The sequence below is a fragment of the Anolis sagrei genome, chromosome 5 (assembly GCF_037176765.1).
Source record: "Anolis sagrei isolate rAnoSag1 chromosome 5, rAnoSag1.mat, whole genome shotgun sequence".
NCBI classification, from domain to species: Eukaryota; Metazoa; Chordata; class Lepidosauria; order Squamata; family Dactyloidae; genus Anolis; species Anolis sagrei.
In genome coordinates, this window is record NC_090025.1 from 177,139,520 (window position 1) to 177,156,346 (window position 16,827).

Below are 16,827 nucleotides of genomic sequence, written 5' to 3' on the forward strand. Positions count from 1 at the left end.
TATCCAGCATAGTCAGTCTAATTAAACCTGTTCCCAGAAGTTCTCTTTATTTCCTGCATGTAGGTCATAGTTCTTGCCAGGGGATATGTAATTTCTTTCCAGTTCATAAAAGGCAAAGAGATATTCCAAGAAAGACTGTTCTTTTAGTAGTTCATTTTTTCTCTTTTGTGTCTTTTTAATGTGCAGGTTTACTTAGATAAAAATAATCATTTTACTATATTATAAAATATTACATAGGGGCATAAACAGATGGGTACAGAACCTGGAAGAGCTGAAATAAATATCCACAAAACCCTCAGTATGGTCACTGGATTGATGTGCAAATATAAATATAGCAATCATTGGATTTAGTTGGGTATTGAACACTATGTTCAATAGGGCTTACTGTCATGTAATTGTATATAGGATTGGAAAATGTTTAAACAAAGTTAAGAGTTTGTGATTTCCCAAATTGACATTATGTGGTGGTTTATGGGAGCAAACAAATTGAAATTGAATCCAGACAAGACAGATGTACTTCTGGTCAGTCTGTGTTGGACGGGGTTACATTCTCCCTGAAGACTTAGGTTTGCGGCTTGGGAGTTCTCCTGGGCTCATAGCTGAGCCTGGAACCCCAGGTCTTGGTGATGGCCAGGGGAGCATTTGCACAATTAAAACTTGTACCTTGGGAAGTCAGAATTGGCCATGGTAGTCCATGCTCTGGTTACATCCCAAATAGACTATTGCAACACACTCTACATGAGGTTACCTTCGAAGACTGTTTGAAAGCTTCAAATAGTCCAACAGACAGCAGCCAGGTTGATCACCAGAATGGTGTATAGGGAGCATACAACCCCCCGTTGAGTCAGCTCTACTAGCTGCCAGTTTGCTACAGAGTACAATTCAAAGTACTGGCTTTGGCCTATAAAGATCAAACAGTTCTGGCCCAGCTTACCTGTATGAACATATCTCCTTCTGTGAACCACCTAGAAGTCTAAGATCATCGGGAGAGGCCCTGCTCTTGGTCCCGCCATCTGTACAGGTGCATCTGGTGGGAACGAGGAACAGGGCCTTCTCAGTGATGGGCCCTCGGCTGTGGAGCTCCTTCTCCAGTGATATTACGGCAGCTCCCTCTTTCCTGGCCTTCGGAAGAAAAGTAAACACCTGGCTCTGGGGTCAAACCTTTGGAAATTCAGGGCAAAAATAACTATGAAATATGTGCAGTGATTTTTGGAACCGCCCCGGTTTATGACTGTGAGTGGTGTGATTTTAATAATGATTATAATGTTTATGTTTTAATGTGCTTTTTAAATCTAATTTTTAAAATTTATTTTTTTTATTTTAACTTAAATGTATTTAGTTGTTGTTCTCTAAAGGCATCAAATAGTTGACATTTGTAAAGCTGCCTTGAATTCCCTTCGGGGTGGAGAAAGGCGGGATATAAATAGAGGAAATAAATAAATAATTCCAAGGAAAAATACAATATGGAAGGAGGAGAGAGACCTGGAGAAGAGACCCATGTATGGGTCAGAATGGGTCAGAATTGTGTCTCTGTTTGTTCTAGAAAGGAACTTATCAACATTGAAACATATCCTCATGTTTGGAGTGAAGACAATTTGAGATTTTTAAAAAATGGAGTATGGGAAAAAATAGAAACTGACAGATTTGTCCCTCCATAGACAGGAGCTTGAATGTTTAATGCTTCAAACATTTGGTTCCGAGTCCCTGGGCATTCAATCAGGGTTGTGATGACTCAACACCTCTTTTGTTTGTTGGAGAGATCCCTTGTCTTAAAAAGCTACATAGCAAGCAGCTCCAAAACAGTGCCTTCCACGCTGGAACTAGCTGTATCTTTTGAAATTATCTAATTGAGAATTTGTAAGGATTTACAAAATAATTACTAATGTCTTCCTGTGTGACAAAGAAAGAACCCGTAGTCCTCAAAATGAATGTGTGAGAGAATGAAGTTGACAGTTTTCCAATCCTTGCTGCTAAACATAGTCTTCTGGAATTGAGAGATGACAGAATATTTACCCTAGGTCTCATCACATCAGTCCAATATACAACTGTATAGTTTTTCTCCCTTGAAAATTGAGATGCTGTTATGCAGTTGCAGGATCCCTTCCACCCCTGCCATACACATGTCTGGTCTTGTCTTGGAGACATAGAAGCAGCCCCCAAGTTATGAGCAAGATATGTTCTATAGGTTTGTTCTTAAGTTGCATTTGTATGCAAGTCAGAGCAGGGACATTTTAAGAGTAACTCCAGCCAATACAGAATCATAGAGTTGGAAGAGACCTCATGGACCATCCAGTCCAACCCCCTGCCAAGAAGCAGGAATATTGCATTCAAAGCACCCCTGACAGATGGCCATCCATCCTCTGTTTAAAAGCTTCCAAAGAAGGAGCCTCCACCACACTCTGGGGCAGAGCGTTCCACTGCTGAACGGCTCTCACAGTCAGGAAGTTCTTCCTCATGTTCAGATGGAATCTCCTTTCTTGTAGTTTGAAGCCATTGTTCCGTGTCCTAGTCTCCAGAGAAGCAGAAAACAATCTTGCTCCCTCCTCCCTGTTATTTCCTCTCACATATTTATACATGGCAACCATATCTCCTCTCAGCCATCTCTTCTTCAAGCTAAACATGCCCAGCTCTTTCAGCCGCTCCTCATAGGGCTTGTTCTCCAGACCCTTGATCATTTAAGTTGCCCTCCTCTGGACACATTCCAGCTTGTCAATATCTCTCTTCAATTGTGGTGCCCAGAACTGGACACAGTATTTCAGGTGTGGTCTAACCAAGCGGAATAGAGGGGTAGCATGACTTCTCTGGATCTAGACACTATGCTCCTATTATATATATGTATATAAACTTTGGATAGCATGGGGAAAGGTTAACACCCCTGCTGTGTTTGTTTTGCTGTCTGTGCCTCTGTTCAGAAGATTTCACCCCACTTTCTGTCTCGGTGATAATTGGATTTTGAAAAATTTAGCTTTTTGTGGAAACAAGGGTTGGTGAGAAAGCTTCAGTTGAGACACCTTTTCCCATGATAACGCTTCCAGGAGTGAATTTCCCTTCCTATGAGTAGATTTCTCTCACTCAGTGTTGTCTCACCCTCTTTTTAATGACGAGTCTTTTGTAAAGCAGATGTCTGCAACTCCAGGACTGCCTGTATACAGAAGGCCCTCTGTATCCATATATCATGTATTAAGAGAATCCACAGCTTTAAAGCCTCTCCCTCCCAGATCCAAAAGGAAAACTTTGATTTTTCAATTTTAAATAGGAATATAATTTTGCTATGCCAATGTATGGAACCACTGGTGGCGCAATGCGTTAAACCACTGAGCTGCTGAATTTGCTGACCGAAAGGTCAGTGATTCAAATCCGAGGAGTGGGGCCCAGCTTCTGCCAACCTAGCAGTTCAAAAACATGCAAATATGAGTTGATCAATAGGTACGACTCTGGCGGGAAGGTAATGGCACTCCATGCAGTCATGCTGGCCACATGTCCTAGATGGTGTCTACGGACAACGCCGGCTCTTCAGCTTAGAAATTAAGATGAGCATCACTCCTCAGAGTCGGATACGACTGGATTTAATGTCAGGGGAAAACCTTTACCTTTACCATACATCACTGTATATCAGTGGATTTTGGTGTCCATGGGGTCCTACAACTAAACTCCAGTGAATACCAAGAGCTGTTGGTACAAGCATTTTTATTTTGCCAGGCATTTGGAAGTTAGTGGAATTCTGTTTTTCTGTTGGCTTTCCAATCACATTTGTTTCTGTTTATTGGTTTTGTGTCATTTTCACAAGCAAACATCCAGGAGTGAAAGCATATACAGAAGCCTATAAATTATAGAAGTTAATAGCTCGCAGTCTCCTAGATAAAAACTCTACCCTGCATTTTTATTACTTCCTTCTTTTTGGACAGCATGGAAACACAGATGGGTTGGCAAAGGACTGAGAGACCCCCTCTGCCATCCGGCTGTGTTCCTCCACTGCTCCCAAGGAAGAAGAGATTGTCTTCCTTTATGGCAAGAATGGAAATCAAGCAGAGTGGTACAGAGGGTCAGAGAGATCGTCTTTTCTCCACCAGCAAGTCATTATCTTACATTGAATTTCTGGGCACCCTATGTGATGAAGTAAATTATTAAAACTTCAGGGCTGGATTATCCATGGTTTAGTCGGTGCAATTACTCTGAGCTCCTCACTGGCTCAGGGCTGAAGGTTGAAGAAAAAAGATATAGCTTGCTTCATCTTCTTCCCTAGTCACTTCCTGAATGTCCCAGCATTTCTGTAACTATCAATGTATGTGGGTTGCTGTGAGTTTTCCAGGCTGCATGACTATGTTCCAGAAGCATTCTCTCCTGACATTTTGCCCACATCCTCAGAGGTTGTGAGGTCAGTTGAAAACTAGGCAAGTGTGGTTTATATATCTGTGAAATGTCCAGGGTGGGAGAAAGAACTCTTGTCTGTTTGAGGCAAGTGTGAATGTTGCAATTGGCCACCTTGATTAACATTGATTAGCCAGGCAGCTTCAAATCCTGACTGCTTCCTGCCTGGGGGAATTCTTTGTTGGGAGGTATTAGCTGGCCCTGATTGTTTCATGTCTGAAATTCTCCTGTTTTTGAGTGCTGTTCTTTCTTTATTGTCCTGATTTTAGAGTTTTTTTTAAAAAAAATACTGGTAGCCAGATTTTGTTCATTTTCATGGTTTTCTCCTTTCTGTTGAAATTGTCCACATGCTTGTGGATTTCAGTGGCTTCTCTGTGTATTCCGGCATGGTGGTTGTTAGAATGGTCCAGCATTTCTGTGTTCTCAGATAATACGCTGGTCCAGGTTGGTTCATCAGGTGCTCTGCTATGGTTGACTTCTCTGTTTGAATTAGTCTGCAGTGCTTTCATAAAGAAACACAGTCTACAAACTATCTACAGACCCACTAAGAAAATCCAACAAATGGGTTGTTGTAGGTTTTTCAGGCTATATGGCCATGTTCTAGAAGCATGAGGCTGAGAATTGCGGTATATAAGCGAAGTAATAAATAAATAAATAAATAAATAAATTCTCTCCTGACATTTCGCCTGCATCTATGGCAAGCATCCTCAGAGGTTGTGAGGTCATCCAAATCCAACAAATGCTACATTCAGCAAACAATAAGGAGGATCCTCTCACCTCTGCAGGAATCCATTGTATACCATGCAGCTGTAGATAGGTCTACATAGGGACCACCACATGCAGCATTCCCTAAACCCGAATCAAGAAACAAGAAAGGCACTGCAGACTAAAGGTGTTCTGTTTTTTGGAGCTGCTATAGGAGCCCAGATATTTTAATCATGTTTTTAACTAAATGCCAGGCTGGTCCAATTCACTATACACATTACTTTTCTAGTCTTAGTGCCAAAATTATTATTATTATTATTATTATTATTAAATTTTATTTGTACCCCGCTAGCATCTCCCGAAGGACTCGATGCGGCTTACAAAGGCCAAGGCCTCAAACAACAACAACAGACAATAACAATACAATGCAAGCAAATTAAAAACATAAGCAATAACAACAAAGACTTTGCACAGTTAATACAACTAATAATTCACATAATACAGGATGAATTTCCCTTTCCTGAGATGGTTGGGATCAGAAGTATTTTGCATTACTTGTATTTTGTAATACCAGTGTTTGCATATATATAGCAATCATCATTATCATTATCCTCAACAACAACAACAACCCCAAAATCTTAGTTGTACAATACCTTCTGTATTGACAACAATGATCCCTTGAACTCCCTTTTGACTCTGAATTCTCTTCAGGGTTTCCTCCAAGGACATGTGTCCAGCATGACTGCATGGCGCACTGTTACCTTCCCACCGGAGTAGTAGCTATTGATCTACTCACATTTACATGTTTTTGAACTACACAATAAGATATATTAGTGTTGGGACCCAAGTCTAAACACAAAATTCACTTAAATTTCATAGATTCACAATATATACATATAGCTTGTCCAAAGTAGTTTTAATAATTTTGTGCATGAAACAACATTAATGTACACAGAACCACCAGAAAGCAAAAGTTTCACTCCTTCTCTCATCCATATGGATAGTTTTCGATTTTGAAGTAATTTGGATTTTGGAAATCCAGATAAGGGATGCAACCTGCATAAATCTTTCCTCTTTCCTTATTTTGCTTTTCCACCCGCCGCCTCCTGCATCAAAGGCATTACAAGGTGAGCCGGGCTATTTATCGAATCCAATGTTACCCTCCGGAAACTACCTTCATTTTCATAAAAGACACATTTCGAATAAATCCTTCTTTGACTATCCCGAGGGCCAGCTTGATTTCCTGACACCCCTGCTAAGGTCACTGCTGATGTTCTCAGTGCTTTACAAATGACGTTTCCTATGTCTATTCTATTAGCATTTGCTTCGGGAAAGGATACCAATAACTTAAAACACACACACACACTTCCTGGCTGATTAAAGGCAAGCTGTCTTCTTCTCTTCTGTATAAACTATATAACTATCCCATTAACTGGCTTGAAAGAGAATAAGAGACTCTAAGATGATTAATTCAACTTCCAGTATTACGCATTTGGACTCCTGAATGAGTCATAAATATTAGGCCAGATACAAGCTTTCAGAGGTATCCTCCTTGAATGGTTCCATCAAACTGAGGTATTAGGCCAAAGCAGGTGTAAATAATCTGATTCTCACCAAATGTTTTGCGTTCTTGAAGGCCTCAACCAGCATGATAAATGGTTAGGAATTAGGGCATCCCTTCCCTATCTGGATTAAATATCATCCTACTATTTCAGTTGCTTCTAAAAAGAGCTCAGTTTCTCTCTACTCTTCCCTTAGTTTATTCCAGTTGCTGCAAATTAGTTAAAATGCCAAAAGTAGTTTGTAGACATCTAACTAACAAAAGAGGCAAAGAAAGGGCAGGAATCTTGCTCTTTCCCAGTAGACTTCAGCTAAAGTAAACTACTGTAGCTTGTCATAGCTTCTGGGTACTTTCTCATTAATAAGTCCAGAGGAGAGCGACTAAAATGATAAAAGGTCTGGAGAACAAGCCCTATGAGGAGCGGCTTAAGGAGCTGGGCATGTTAGCCTGAAGAAGAGAAGACATTCCACAGATATATAAACCCCATTTTCCTAGTTTCTAACAGACCTCACAACCACTGAGGATGCCTGCAGTAGATGTGGGTGAAATGTCAGGAGAGAATGCTTCTGGAACATGGCTATACAGCCCGGAAAACTCATAGCAACCCAGTGATTCCAGCCATGAAAGCCTTTGACAACACAATACACAATCAGTTCCTTAGTTACCACTGGTTATACTTTAGCAAAAAATGTATATTAGTCCAAAAGCCCATATTTTTCCAGCAGTGAGTTTCCTCCAGATGCTTAAAGTCTGTGAAAATTGGCAATTTGTTCAGCCATTCCTTTAGGAACAACTATTTCTTGCAACCTTTTGGCTTTTTGTTGAGAACTCCATCTAGCCACCGCGGCAAACGTTCTTACTTGATGCCCAATAAAACTAAGGAGATGTGACAATGAATCGCTAAGAGGCTAGAAATGCGAAACTGCCTGGGTGTTATTTTTACGGCCACTTTTCAGTCTATACTGCATTGCTAGAGCATTTTATAGGACTCAGACTGATAAAAATACTGCAACACTGTTCTCTGGTGGTGTGAACACACCCAGATAGGCACAGGGCTTGTCTACATGGATAAAGAAAATTCTGTTTGGAATCACATTTTCCTGGTTTACACTGACCTTGCAATGATCCCATAAATACCAGACACATCACACTCATTGTACTGAGATTGCTATAACCAGACACACACTTTCCGGTAGTGTGACTTCACCTTGATATTAAGAGATGACCCATGTTTCCAATTATTTGCACACTTTTTGACTGCACAGCCATGGCCTCTCCACTTGTTCTCCTCCTCCTCTTCCTCCTCTTTAGGTGATCCCTCGTAGCCTGAGGATTATGGTTCTCCAAGTGTAGTGTCTTGGCGGCGAGTCCATAGGTTGCTGTGGAGCCCTATTCTTGATCCACATTTTCTCCCACAGTGAGGACATCAGTTTTCAGGTGGAACTCGATCCTGGTCATGATTGGCTTGACGCGCCTTCCTCCTGGCAGATTTCACCCTTCCGCCCTCCATTTGTGCCTCTTTGAATTCTGCAGCACTGCTGGTCACAGCTGACCTCAAGTTAGAGCACTCAAGGACCCAGGGCTACCCAGTGTTTGGTGTCTATGCCACAATTTTTAAGGTTACGTTTAAGCCCATCTTTAAATATATTTTCCTATCCACCTATATTACATTTCCCATTCTTGAGTTGGGAGTATAGTAACTGCTTTGGGAGCCAGAGATCGGGCATTCAGACAACGTGGCCCCATCCAGAGTTGATGGCGTAGGAGCATCGCTTCAGTGCTGGTGGTCTTTGCTTCTTCCAGCACGCTGACATTTGTCCGCCTTACTTTCCAAGAGATTTGCAAGATTTTTCAGAAGCAGCACTGATGGAATCATTCCAGGAGTTGAGTGTGACATCTGTAGGCAGTCCACGTTTTGCAGACGTGTAAAATATGTATTTTCTGTTAAGTAGGAGTGCACTACTATTGATATACCAATTTGTAAGTATCCACACACCTTTAAAAAAATCTACTCGGAAAAGAACCACTTCTTGACAGGAACCACTTCTTGACAGGAATAATCACATCCCACCAACCATTTCTCTCAAACCAGGAACTCCTCCCACCTACGGCACAGCTAAGTGATACCATCTGGAAAGGCAGACACATGCCAAAATATGAGGGATTTTTGGTAAAATAGTGTCATGGATTGAAGGGTGGAGGACTGAAACCACAAGGAGACCAGGGTCAACTTTGGGAGTTTAAGTGCCTCACCCCAGTGTTTCCATCTCCAATTGTAAATGTACCAAGGAGCAAGAGATACGCTCATTATCTTCAATCTTGGTTGATAAAACGAAGAAAGAACTTTCGGTCTTACCCAATACAAAGCGGTTTCTCATTTCCATGCAATGCTTGAACACAAGGCAGAATTGAAATGCTGACACTTTGGCAAAGCTGTCTACAGCAGCCTTTCATCAGCTTTCTGTCCTTTTCAAGACATACGTGGGACCATGCATTTATTAATCAGAGCCTAAACACTCTTGGTTGTGTGTGTGTATGTGTGAGCATCTGTGTGCCTTTCTCTTCCTTTCATCACCACAACTCTATGAATAATTGGTTTGATTTGTATCAACTTTAATCCTTACACATTCTAATTGTACTTCTGCTGAACAAAATGTTGATAATGACATAATAGAAGTATTCAGATACTAAACTTGAAGTGACAAATTGGATCTAGTAATAAAAAACCCCAAACAAAACGCACGTCACCAACCTAACTTTAGAGTTTCATTCTAAGATGCTATACTGCTTTGATACATGGAAGGAGATGACAGAATGAGATGCTCACTTGAACTGTACCTGTACATGAATGTAGAGTAATTTTGGAAAAAGATAAAAAGAACATCTTGCTTTTGAGAAGAAGGAAGAGAAGGCCAAAGGGAGACTTAAGAAGACTGTAGCCACATGGGGATTGAAAGGCCCTGTCTCCCTTCAAGACATATATATTTGAGGCCTCCTCCTGGAGTTTGCAGTTTAATTTTTAAAGGCTATATTCCCAGCACTCTTAACTGTGGAGACATGAAAGAAAGAATCAAGGTAGTGGGTTTCTGTGAGTTTTCCGGGCTGTATCATCTCATCAGCCTTCGATACAATTGACCACGGTATCCTTTTGGGATGCCTTGCAGAAATGGACCTTGGAGGCACTGTTCTTCAGTGGCTCCAGTCCTTTTCATAAAGTCGTTCCCAGCTGCTTGGCCCCACAGCCTTCGTACTGTAGGGCCCCGTAGGGTTCAATATTGTTCCTTATGCTGTTTAACACCTGTACGCAGATGATGTCCAGCTCTGTCACTCCTTTCCACCTGCTACTCAGGAGGCTGTCCAGGTCCTGAACTAGTGCTTGGCAGTTGTAATGGACTGGATGAGAGTGAACAAATTGAAACTAAATCCAGACAAGATAGAGGTTCTCCTGGTCAGTTGGAAGCTGAACAGGGTTACAGCCTGTACTGGGTGGGGTTACAACCTCCCCCCAAAGGTGCAGGTTTGTAGTTTGGGAGTAATCCTGGACTCATCGCTGAGCCTGGAACCCCAGGTCTCAGCAGTGGCCAGGGGGCTTTCGCACAATTAAAACTTGTGTGCCAAATGCGCCCGTATCTTGGAAGGTCGGACTTGGCCATGGTAATCCACTCTCTGGTTACATCCCAAATAGATTACTGCAATGCACTCACAAAGGGTTGAGCCTGAAGACTGTTTGGAAGCTTCAGCTAGTCCAACGCTCGGCAGCCAGGTTGCTCACGGGAGTGGGATACCGAAAGTGCACAATACCCTGGCTATGCCAGCTCCATTGGCTGCCTATTAGCTTCCGAGCACAATTCAAAGTGCAGAGTTTGGCCTATAAAGCCCTTAATGGTTCTGGCCCAGTTTACCTGTCTGGACGTATCTCCCGCTATGAACCACCTAGGACCTTAAGATTTTCCGGGGAGGTCCTGCTCGCTGTCCCCCCACCATCGCAATTGCGGTTGGTGGGGACAAGAGACAGCGGCTTCTGCAAGGTGGCCCCTTGGCTATGGAATTCCCTCCCAAGTGAAATCAGACCTTTCCATCCTTCCTCTGGAAAAAAGTGAAATCCTGGCTTTGGGATCAGATCTTTGCGGGTTGATTTGACTTGATGGCACAGCTATGGTTTTAATGGACTCTGATGGACGGTTTTTAGGACAATAACTTAAATTGACGATTGTTTTAATGTTTTTATAATGTTTTATGCTGTTTTTTATTTGATATATATACCTATGTTTTTTGTTGTTAGCTGTCCTGAGTCCCTCTGCAGAGGTTGAAATAGGACAGGACATAAATGTTCTCTCCTAACACTTCACCCACACCTATGGCAGGCATCCTCAGAGGTTGTGAGGTCTGCTGGAAACTAGGAAAATTGGGTTTATATATCTCTGGAACGTCCAGGGTGGGAGAAAAAACACTTGTCTGCTTGAGGCAAGTGTGCATGTTGCATTTGGCCACCTTGATTAGCATTGAATGGCCTTGCAGCTTCAGTGATTGAAGACAAAGCTGTAATTTTGAGTATTGTCTGATCGTGGCATTTTGAGTTTCCATAAGGTATGACAGTCGCCCCTTTAGTTTTGTGCAGCACCTCTGCAAATGTGGAAAAAATATGACTATTTCTAGCCCGTTCCTAATTGTATATAACCTACACACAAAAAAGTATATGTACTGCTGGAGTGGCTGAGCCATGCTGCACGAGTTCCTCAATTCGCTTGTATGAACAGGATTGAAAAGGGAGCTGGGATGGGGGAGTAGGTGTGGAGGAAACAGACATCCATTATACAGTGTTGGGTAGCATTTTAGGCAAAAACTATTTTGATTTTTTGAAGGTAATTAGATGGAGGGACTGTGGCACTCCAAAGTCTCATGGGGATGAATGCAGCCATCGAATCTCCAACAGTTGTTGTCATGGCTATCTTAGTGGCTCAGTCGAGCCGAGTTTGTCTTTCTTCCAGTGGCAAGTAAAACATGGCGATACTGGGAGACGCCGTACTCCTCCTCCCTGTTTAAACTTGTTTTTTAATCTTTTGAACTGCATTTCTAAAAATATGTAAAAAGGGTTATTCGATCAATAGCACTTTCGTTACTTAATCAGTATTGTGGTCTCTTTAGTGCTGGAGGACACCTGCTAAAACATTAATTAAAGGAAAATAGTGAAATTTAATCTCTTTTACTAAAATCTTGTGTTTATGTGCATACATATTTCAATTTTTCTGGGTATGTTTATTTTAACTGGTGAAAAAAACCAACATGTATAGCCTTTAAATAAATATTATGAATAACTTTTTATATCCGTGGGATTTGATTCTTTTAGGTTGATCTTTCCAGGATAAGGGCAAATTGCATAACTAATTTGATTGGCTTAAGTAATGGAAGCAGATAAACAGAATTCCTTGCTCCCCAAAATTAAGGGGATGTCCTGTGTGCAAGTGCAAAGGGTAGCAAATCCAAGGGAGGAGGGATTCCCAAGTCTTCAGAGGTCTATGTGAAGCTCCTGGTGGCACAATGAGTTAAATCCTTGTGTCAGCTGGACTGATGACCGAAATATCAGTGGTTTGGATCCGGAGAGTGGGGTGAGCTCCCATCTGTCAACTCCAACTTCTCACATGTGGACATGAGAGAAGCCTCCCATAGGATGGCAAAACATCCGGGCATCCCCTGAGCAACGTCCTTGCAGACAGCCAATTCTCTCTCACCAGAAGTGACTTGCAGTTTCTCAAGTTGCTCCTGACACGGAAAAAAAAAAAAGAGGTCTATGTTTGAAGACCCATGGCTGCTGCAAAATTGTTGTTTGGGGATGATATCACCCTGACAATTGCATTATTGAATTGAAAAACTGTTTTGGTTAGTCCAAGACAGATTTGAAAAAAATTATTTGACTAAAGCTCTCATGATGTCTCTCAGTCAAAGTGTTGCTGTAAGTCAAAGTTGACTTGAGGGCAATTAGCAACAACAAGAAAAACCAACCCATCTCAAAGGAATGGTAAAGGTAATATGGTTATTCAGATTTACTGACATTAAATAACTATTCCATTATGGGATATATTTGACCTTCGGTCTATTCCTTCTTCTCTGTGTCCCCCATAACATAGAGTTGAAAAATATTAATGATACATTGTTATTTCCATACCCTTTTCACAAGTTTCCATTTGTAATGTCTTTATGGAATAGAGAGCTGGCATGGCATAGTGATTTAATGTTGAACTAAGACTCTGGAAATCCAGGATTTGAATTCATGATTTGCATGGAAACCTACTTGGTAAACCTGGACATAGAATCATAGAGTTGGAAGAGACCTCAAGGGCCATCCAGTCCAACCCCCTGCCAAGAAGCAGGAAAATCGCATTCAAAGCAAGTCATACTTTCTCAGTTTTAGAGAGAGGCAATTGCAAACTTCCTATGATATGGTTGTCATAGATCGGTGCCAACATGAAGGTCCCACAACAGCAGCAACTGAAATAGGGAGTAAACATGCTAATGTGAAGTGTCATTTAATATTTAATTTTTGGCCTTAACAAATTATTTGGGTTTAGATGTCATTTCTGCTATTAATTCACTAAGTGGCTTGTCTGTCTCTCTTTCTTAGCCCAATGATCTGCAATATAGAGATAATACTCATTTCAGAGCTGAGGACTGCTTTTGTTCTGATATTACACCAATGTGTGGCTTGAGTTAGCCATGGTTGAGCTATGGTTGAGCGTTGGCTGCCTACTTTCATTTTCCATTTGTGCAGTACTTAACTTCATAATTGCACTCCAGAGGGTAGCAGACTCTTGTGACAGAGCAATGGTCCTAAGCGATTTCCCAATGGCGTGTAAATTCAGATGTAATAGTTAACATATGTTACGGTATTCTGATCAGTTTAAAGGCTACTTTGATGAACTGATTTGACAGCCCCACTCGTATCTTGGCATGTAAGCTGGTATAGATTGACTACCACTCCTCTTTCTCCTACTGTTTATCTGTACGCACCTGCTTTTCAGCTGAGTGACAATAACCACACAATTATAGTGAGATTTTATGACTGATCTCAAGTAGTATGTATAAAATACATGACTCAAATGCTTTAATAATAAAGAAGTGATAATGTAGACATTCCATATGCACACCGGGACTGTGGCACAGCTAGCTGAATGTCAGCTGCATTAAGATCACTTCTGACCAAAAGGTCATGAGTTCGAAGCCAGCCTGGGTCAGGGTGAACTTTTGACCAATTGTGTAGCTTGTTGTTGACCTTTGCAACCCGAAAGACAGGTGCATCTGTCAAGTAGGAAAATTAGGTACCGCCTATGTGTGGGGAGGCTAATTTAACTAATTTACGAGGCAATAAAAAAGACTTCAGCAAAGCACTCCGGCAAAGCATGCGGGCAATGCGGAAGTACTTCATCAGTGTCGTAGATGGATGATGAAAGCGACAGCTCCCCTGGCAGCCAGAAAAGTTAAATAGCCTCTATATCTGTTGTGTGTCTTTGGCACTGAATGTTTGCCATATATGTGTACATTGTAATCCGCCCTGAGTCCCCTGCAGGGTGAGAAGGGCGGAATATAAATACTGTAAATTTAAATAAATAAATAAGAAGTATGAATTTTGAAAGATATAGCCATGGCTGTCTGGAATATCAGTATACAAAGGGAGAGAAAGATGTTGTTAACATAAACCTTTGTCGACTAAGCCTTCTTCAGATCCATGGAGTGCAGTGTCTAAGAACAGACTTTTATAGGTAATCACTTGTCACTTCATCACCATACTCACAAGATTTACATTTCTATGGCTATTCATACATAAGGTCTGCTTATAAAGGTCTATCCTTAGGCACTTTACTCCGTGCATCAAAGACAGTGTTTCTCAACTTGGGGGTTGGAACCCCTGGGAAGGGTCACAAAGGAGAGTCAAATGGGTCAGCAAAGACCATCAGGAAACACAGTAGTCATGGGAGTTCTGTGTGGGACATTTGGCCCAATTCTATCATTGGTGGGGTTCAGAATGCTCTTTGATTGTAGGTGAACTATAAATCCCAGCAACTACAACTCTCAAATATCAAGTTTATTTTCCTCAAACTCCACCAGTGTTCACATTTAGCCATATTGAGTATTCGTGCCAAGTTTGGTCCAGAATTCACAGTTCTGTCTGGGTGTAGGTGAACTATAACTCCAAAACTCAAGGTCAATGCCCACCAAACCCTTCCAGTATTTTCTGTTGATCATGGGAGTTCTGTGTGCCAATTCCATCGTTGGTGGAGTTCAGAATGCTATTCATAATACTAGCAAAATTACAGTTATGAAGTAGCAATGAAAATAATTTTATGGTTGGGGTTCACCACAACATGAGGAACTGTATTAAGGGGTTGTGGCATTAGGAAGATTGAGAACCACTGATCTAAGAGTAGATTGAGTTTGCAAAAGCTTATTCTACCACTTTCTTCCTCTCAGTCTCAAAGGTGCTACAAGATTTTTTTGCATACAAGTATGGATATAGTTGTGTTGACACCACATTGATGCTTTGCCTGAATTTGGCATGCCTTTTCACTCACATGTATCTTAATTATTGTTTTGTTGCAGAAATTGGAACACAGAGAAGTTCTAGTTGGCCTGTTGTTCCTGATTTTCCCCTTCATACCTGCTAGCAACCTCTTCTTCAGGGTGGGATTTGTTGTGGCAGAGCGCGTCCTGTATATGCCTAGGTAACTTCCACCTCTAATATTTTGCAATGAAACACTTCAATAATGATTTTGTTTTTACAGTTAAGCTTTTGCCATTTTGGTTTCCCTCAAGGGAATATCCTCAAGCGTTTAGAACAGGCATGGGCCAACTTGGACCTTCCAGGTGTTTTGGACTTCAACTCCCACCATTCCTAACAGCCCGAGGCCCTTTCCTTTTGATCATGGAAAAGGAAAGGGCCTGGGGCTGTTAGGAATGGTGGGAGTTGAAGTCCAAAGCACTTGGAGGCCACAAGTTGGCCCATGTTTGGTTTAGAACTATTACTTCAAAAATGTGTACAGTCTCTCAAATGACATCTTCTAGATGGAGTACAGCCCTCCCCTGCTTGGATCCCTCATCTGTTCCAGCTGAAAAGATCAACAATCAAGGATGATTGGATCCGTCGGTCAAATCTTTTAGAAGGCATCCTGCTAGTGAGGGCTCTTGTAGAAGAAGGAATTGCTTGATGACAGTGATCTCATGTAATCATGTTTGTACATTATTTCTTTACTCATATTTATGGCCTGCTGCTCAATGTTTGCTAAAATAAATATCCAAAAATGAAATTTTGGTGATGTTATTCGAAGTCCTTTGGTGAAATAGTGATTCCGAAACAGTTTGGTTGCCTTTTGACAGCTTGAAACCCAGCAATCTGATGATGCCAACACTTGAACAATAAAATTTGCTACGAAGTTCAGTAGTATTATGGTTTGAGCAACTCTTACCTGGAAATTCAAAATACTCCAAAGCATTCATATCATTGGCTGAGGTGATGATGATGATTTTTCATGTTTTTAGGAGCGACTTGAGAAACTGCCAGGTTTAAAAGCCTCCAAAGAAGGAACCTCTACCACACTCCAGGGCAGAGAGTTCCACTGCTGAACAGCTCTCACAGTTAGGAAGTTCTTCCTCATGTTCAGTTGGAATCTCCTTTCCTGTAATTTGAAGCCATTGCTCCGCGTCCTAGTCTCCAGAGCAGTAGAAAACAAGCCTCCTCCCTCCTCCCTATGACTTCTCCTCACATATTTATACATGGCCATCATGTCTCCTCTCGGCCTTCTCTTCTGCAGGCTAAACATGCCCAGCTCTTTAAGTCGCTCCTCATAGGGCTTGTTCTCCAGACCCTTGATCATTTTAGTCGCCCTGCTCTGAACACATTCCAGCTTGTAAGCATCTTCCAACATGCCTCTCAGATCTGAGAACTCTTTCATTTTGAACTCCTGGTTACTCAATTCTCAATTACCTTGCATGAAAATAGTCCATGCTTCAACATCACATAGCATTGGGACTGTGATCTTAAGTGAAAAATGTGGAAGGGAGCTAATTCTTGGATTAGGCCGGAGAAGAATAGATTTTGCTTGTTGTCCCAAGGTTCCCCAGGGAAAAGAGAGGCATGCTGAACTCTGAAAACTAATAATGACAAGAGAGGGATAAATATGTGAGCTCAGGAAATGACAGGACTG

General features: G+C 41.5%; 1 protein-coding gene across 1 annotated transcript in view; it reads left to right on the forward strand.

The window, feature by feature from the left end:
- The window catches only part of TMTC1 (transmembrane O-mannosyltransferase targeting cadherins 1), a 222,348-nt gene that overhangs the window by 102,107 nt on the left and 103,414 nt on the right, over positions 1–16,827 (forward strand). Inside the window, exon 9 of the mRNA XM_060776763.2 lies at positions 15,227–15,348. Within this exon, the coding sequence (XP_060632746.2) occupies positions 15,227–15,348 (122 nt within the window). The remainder of the gene's footprint in view (positions 1–15,226; positions 15,349–16,827) is intronic.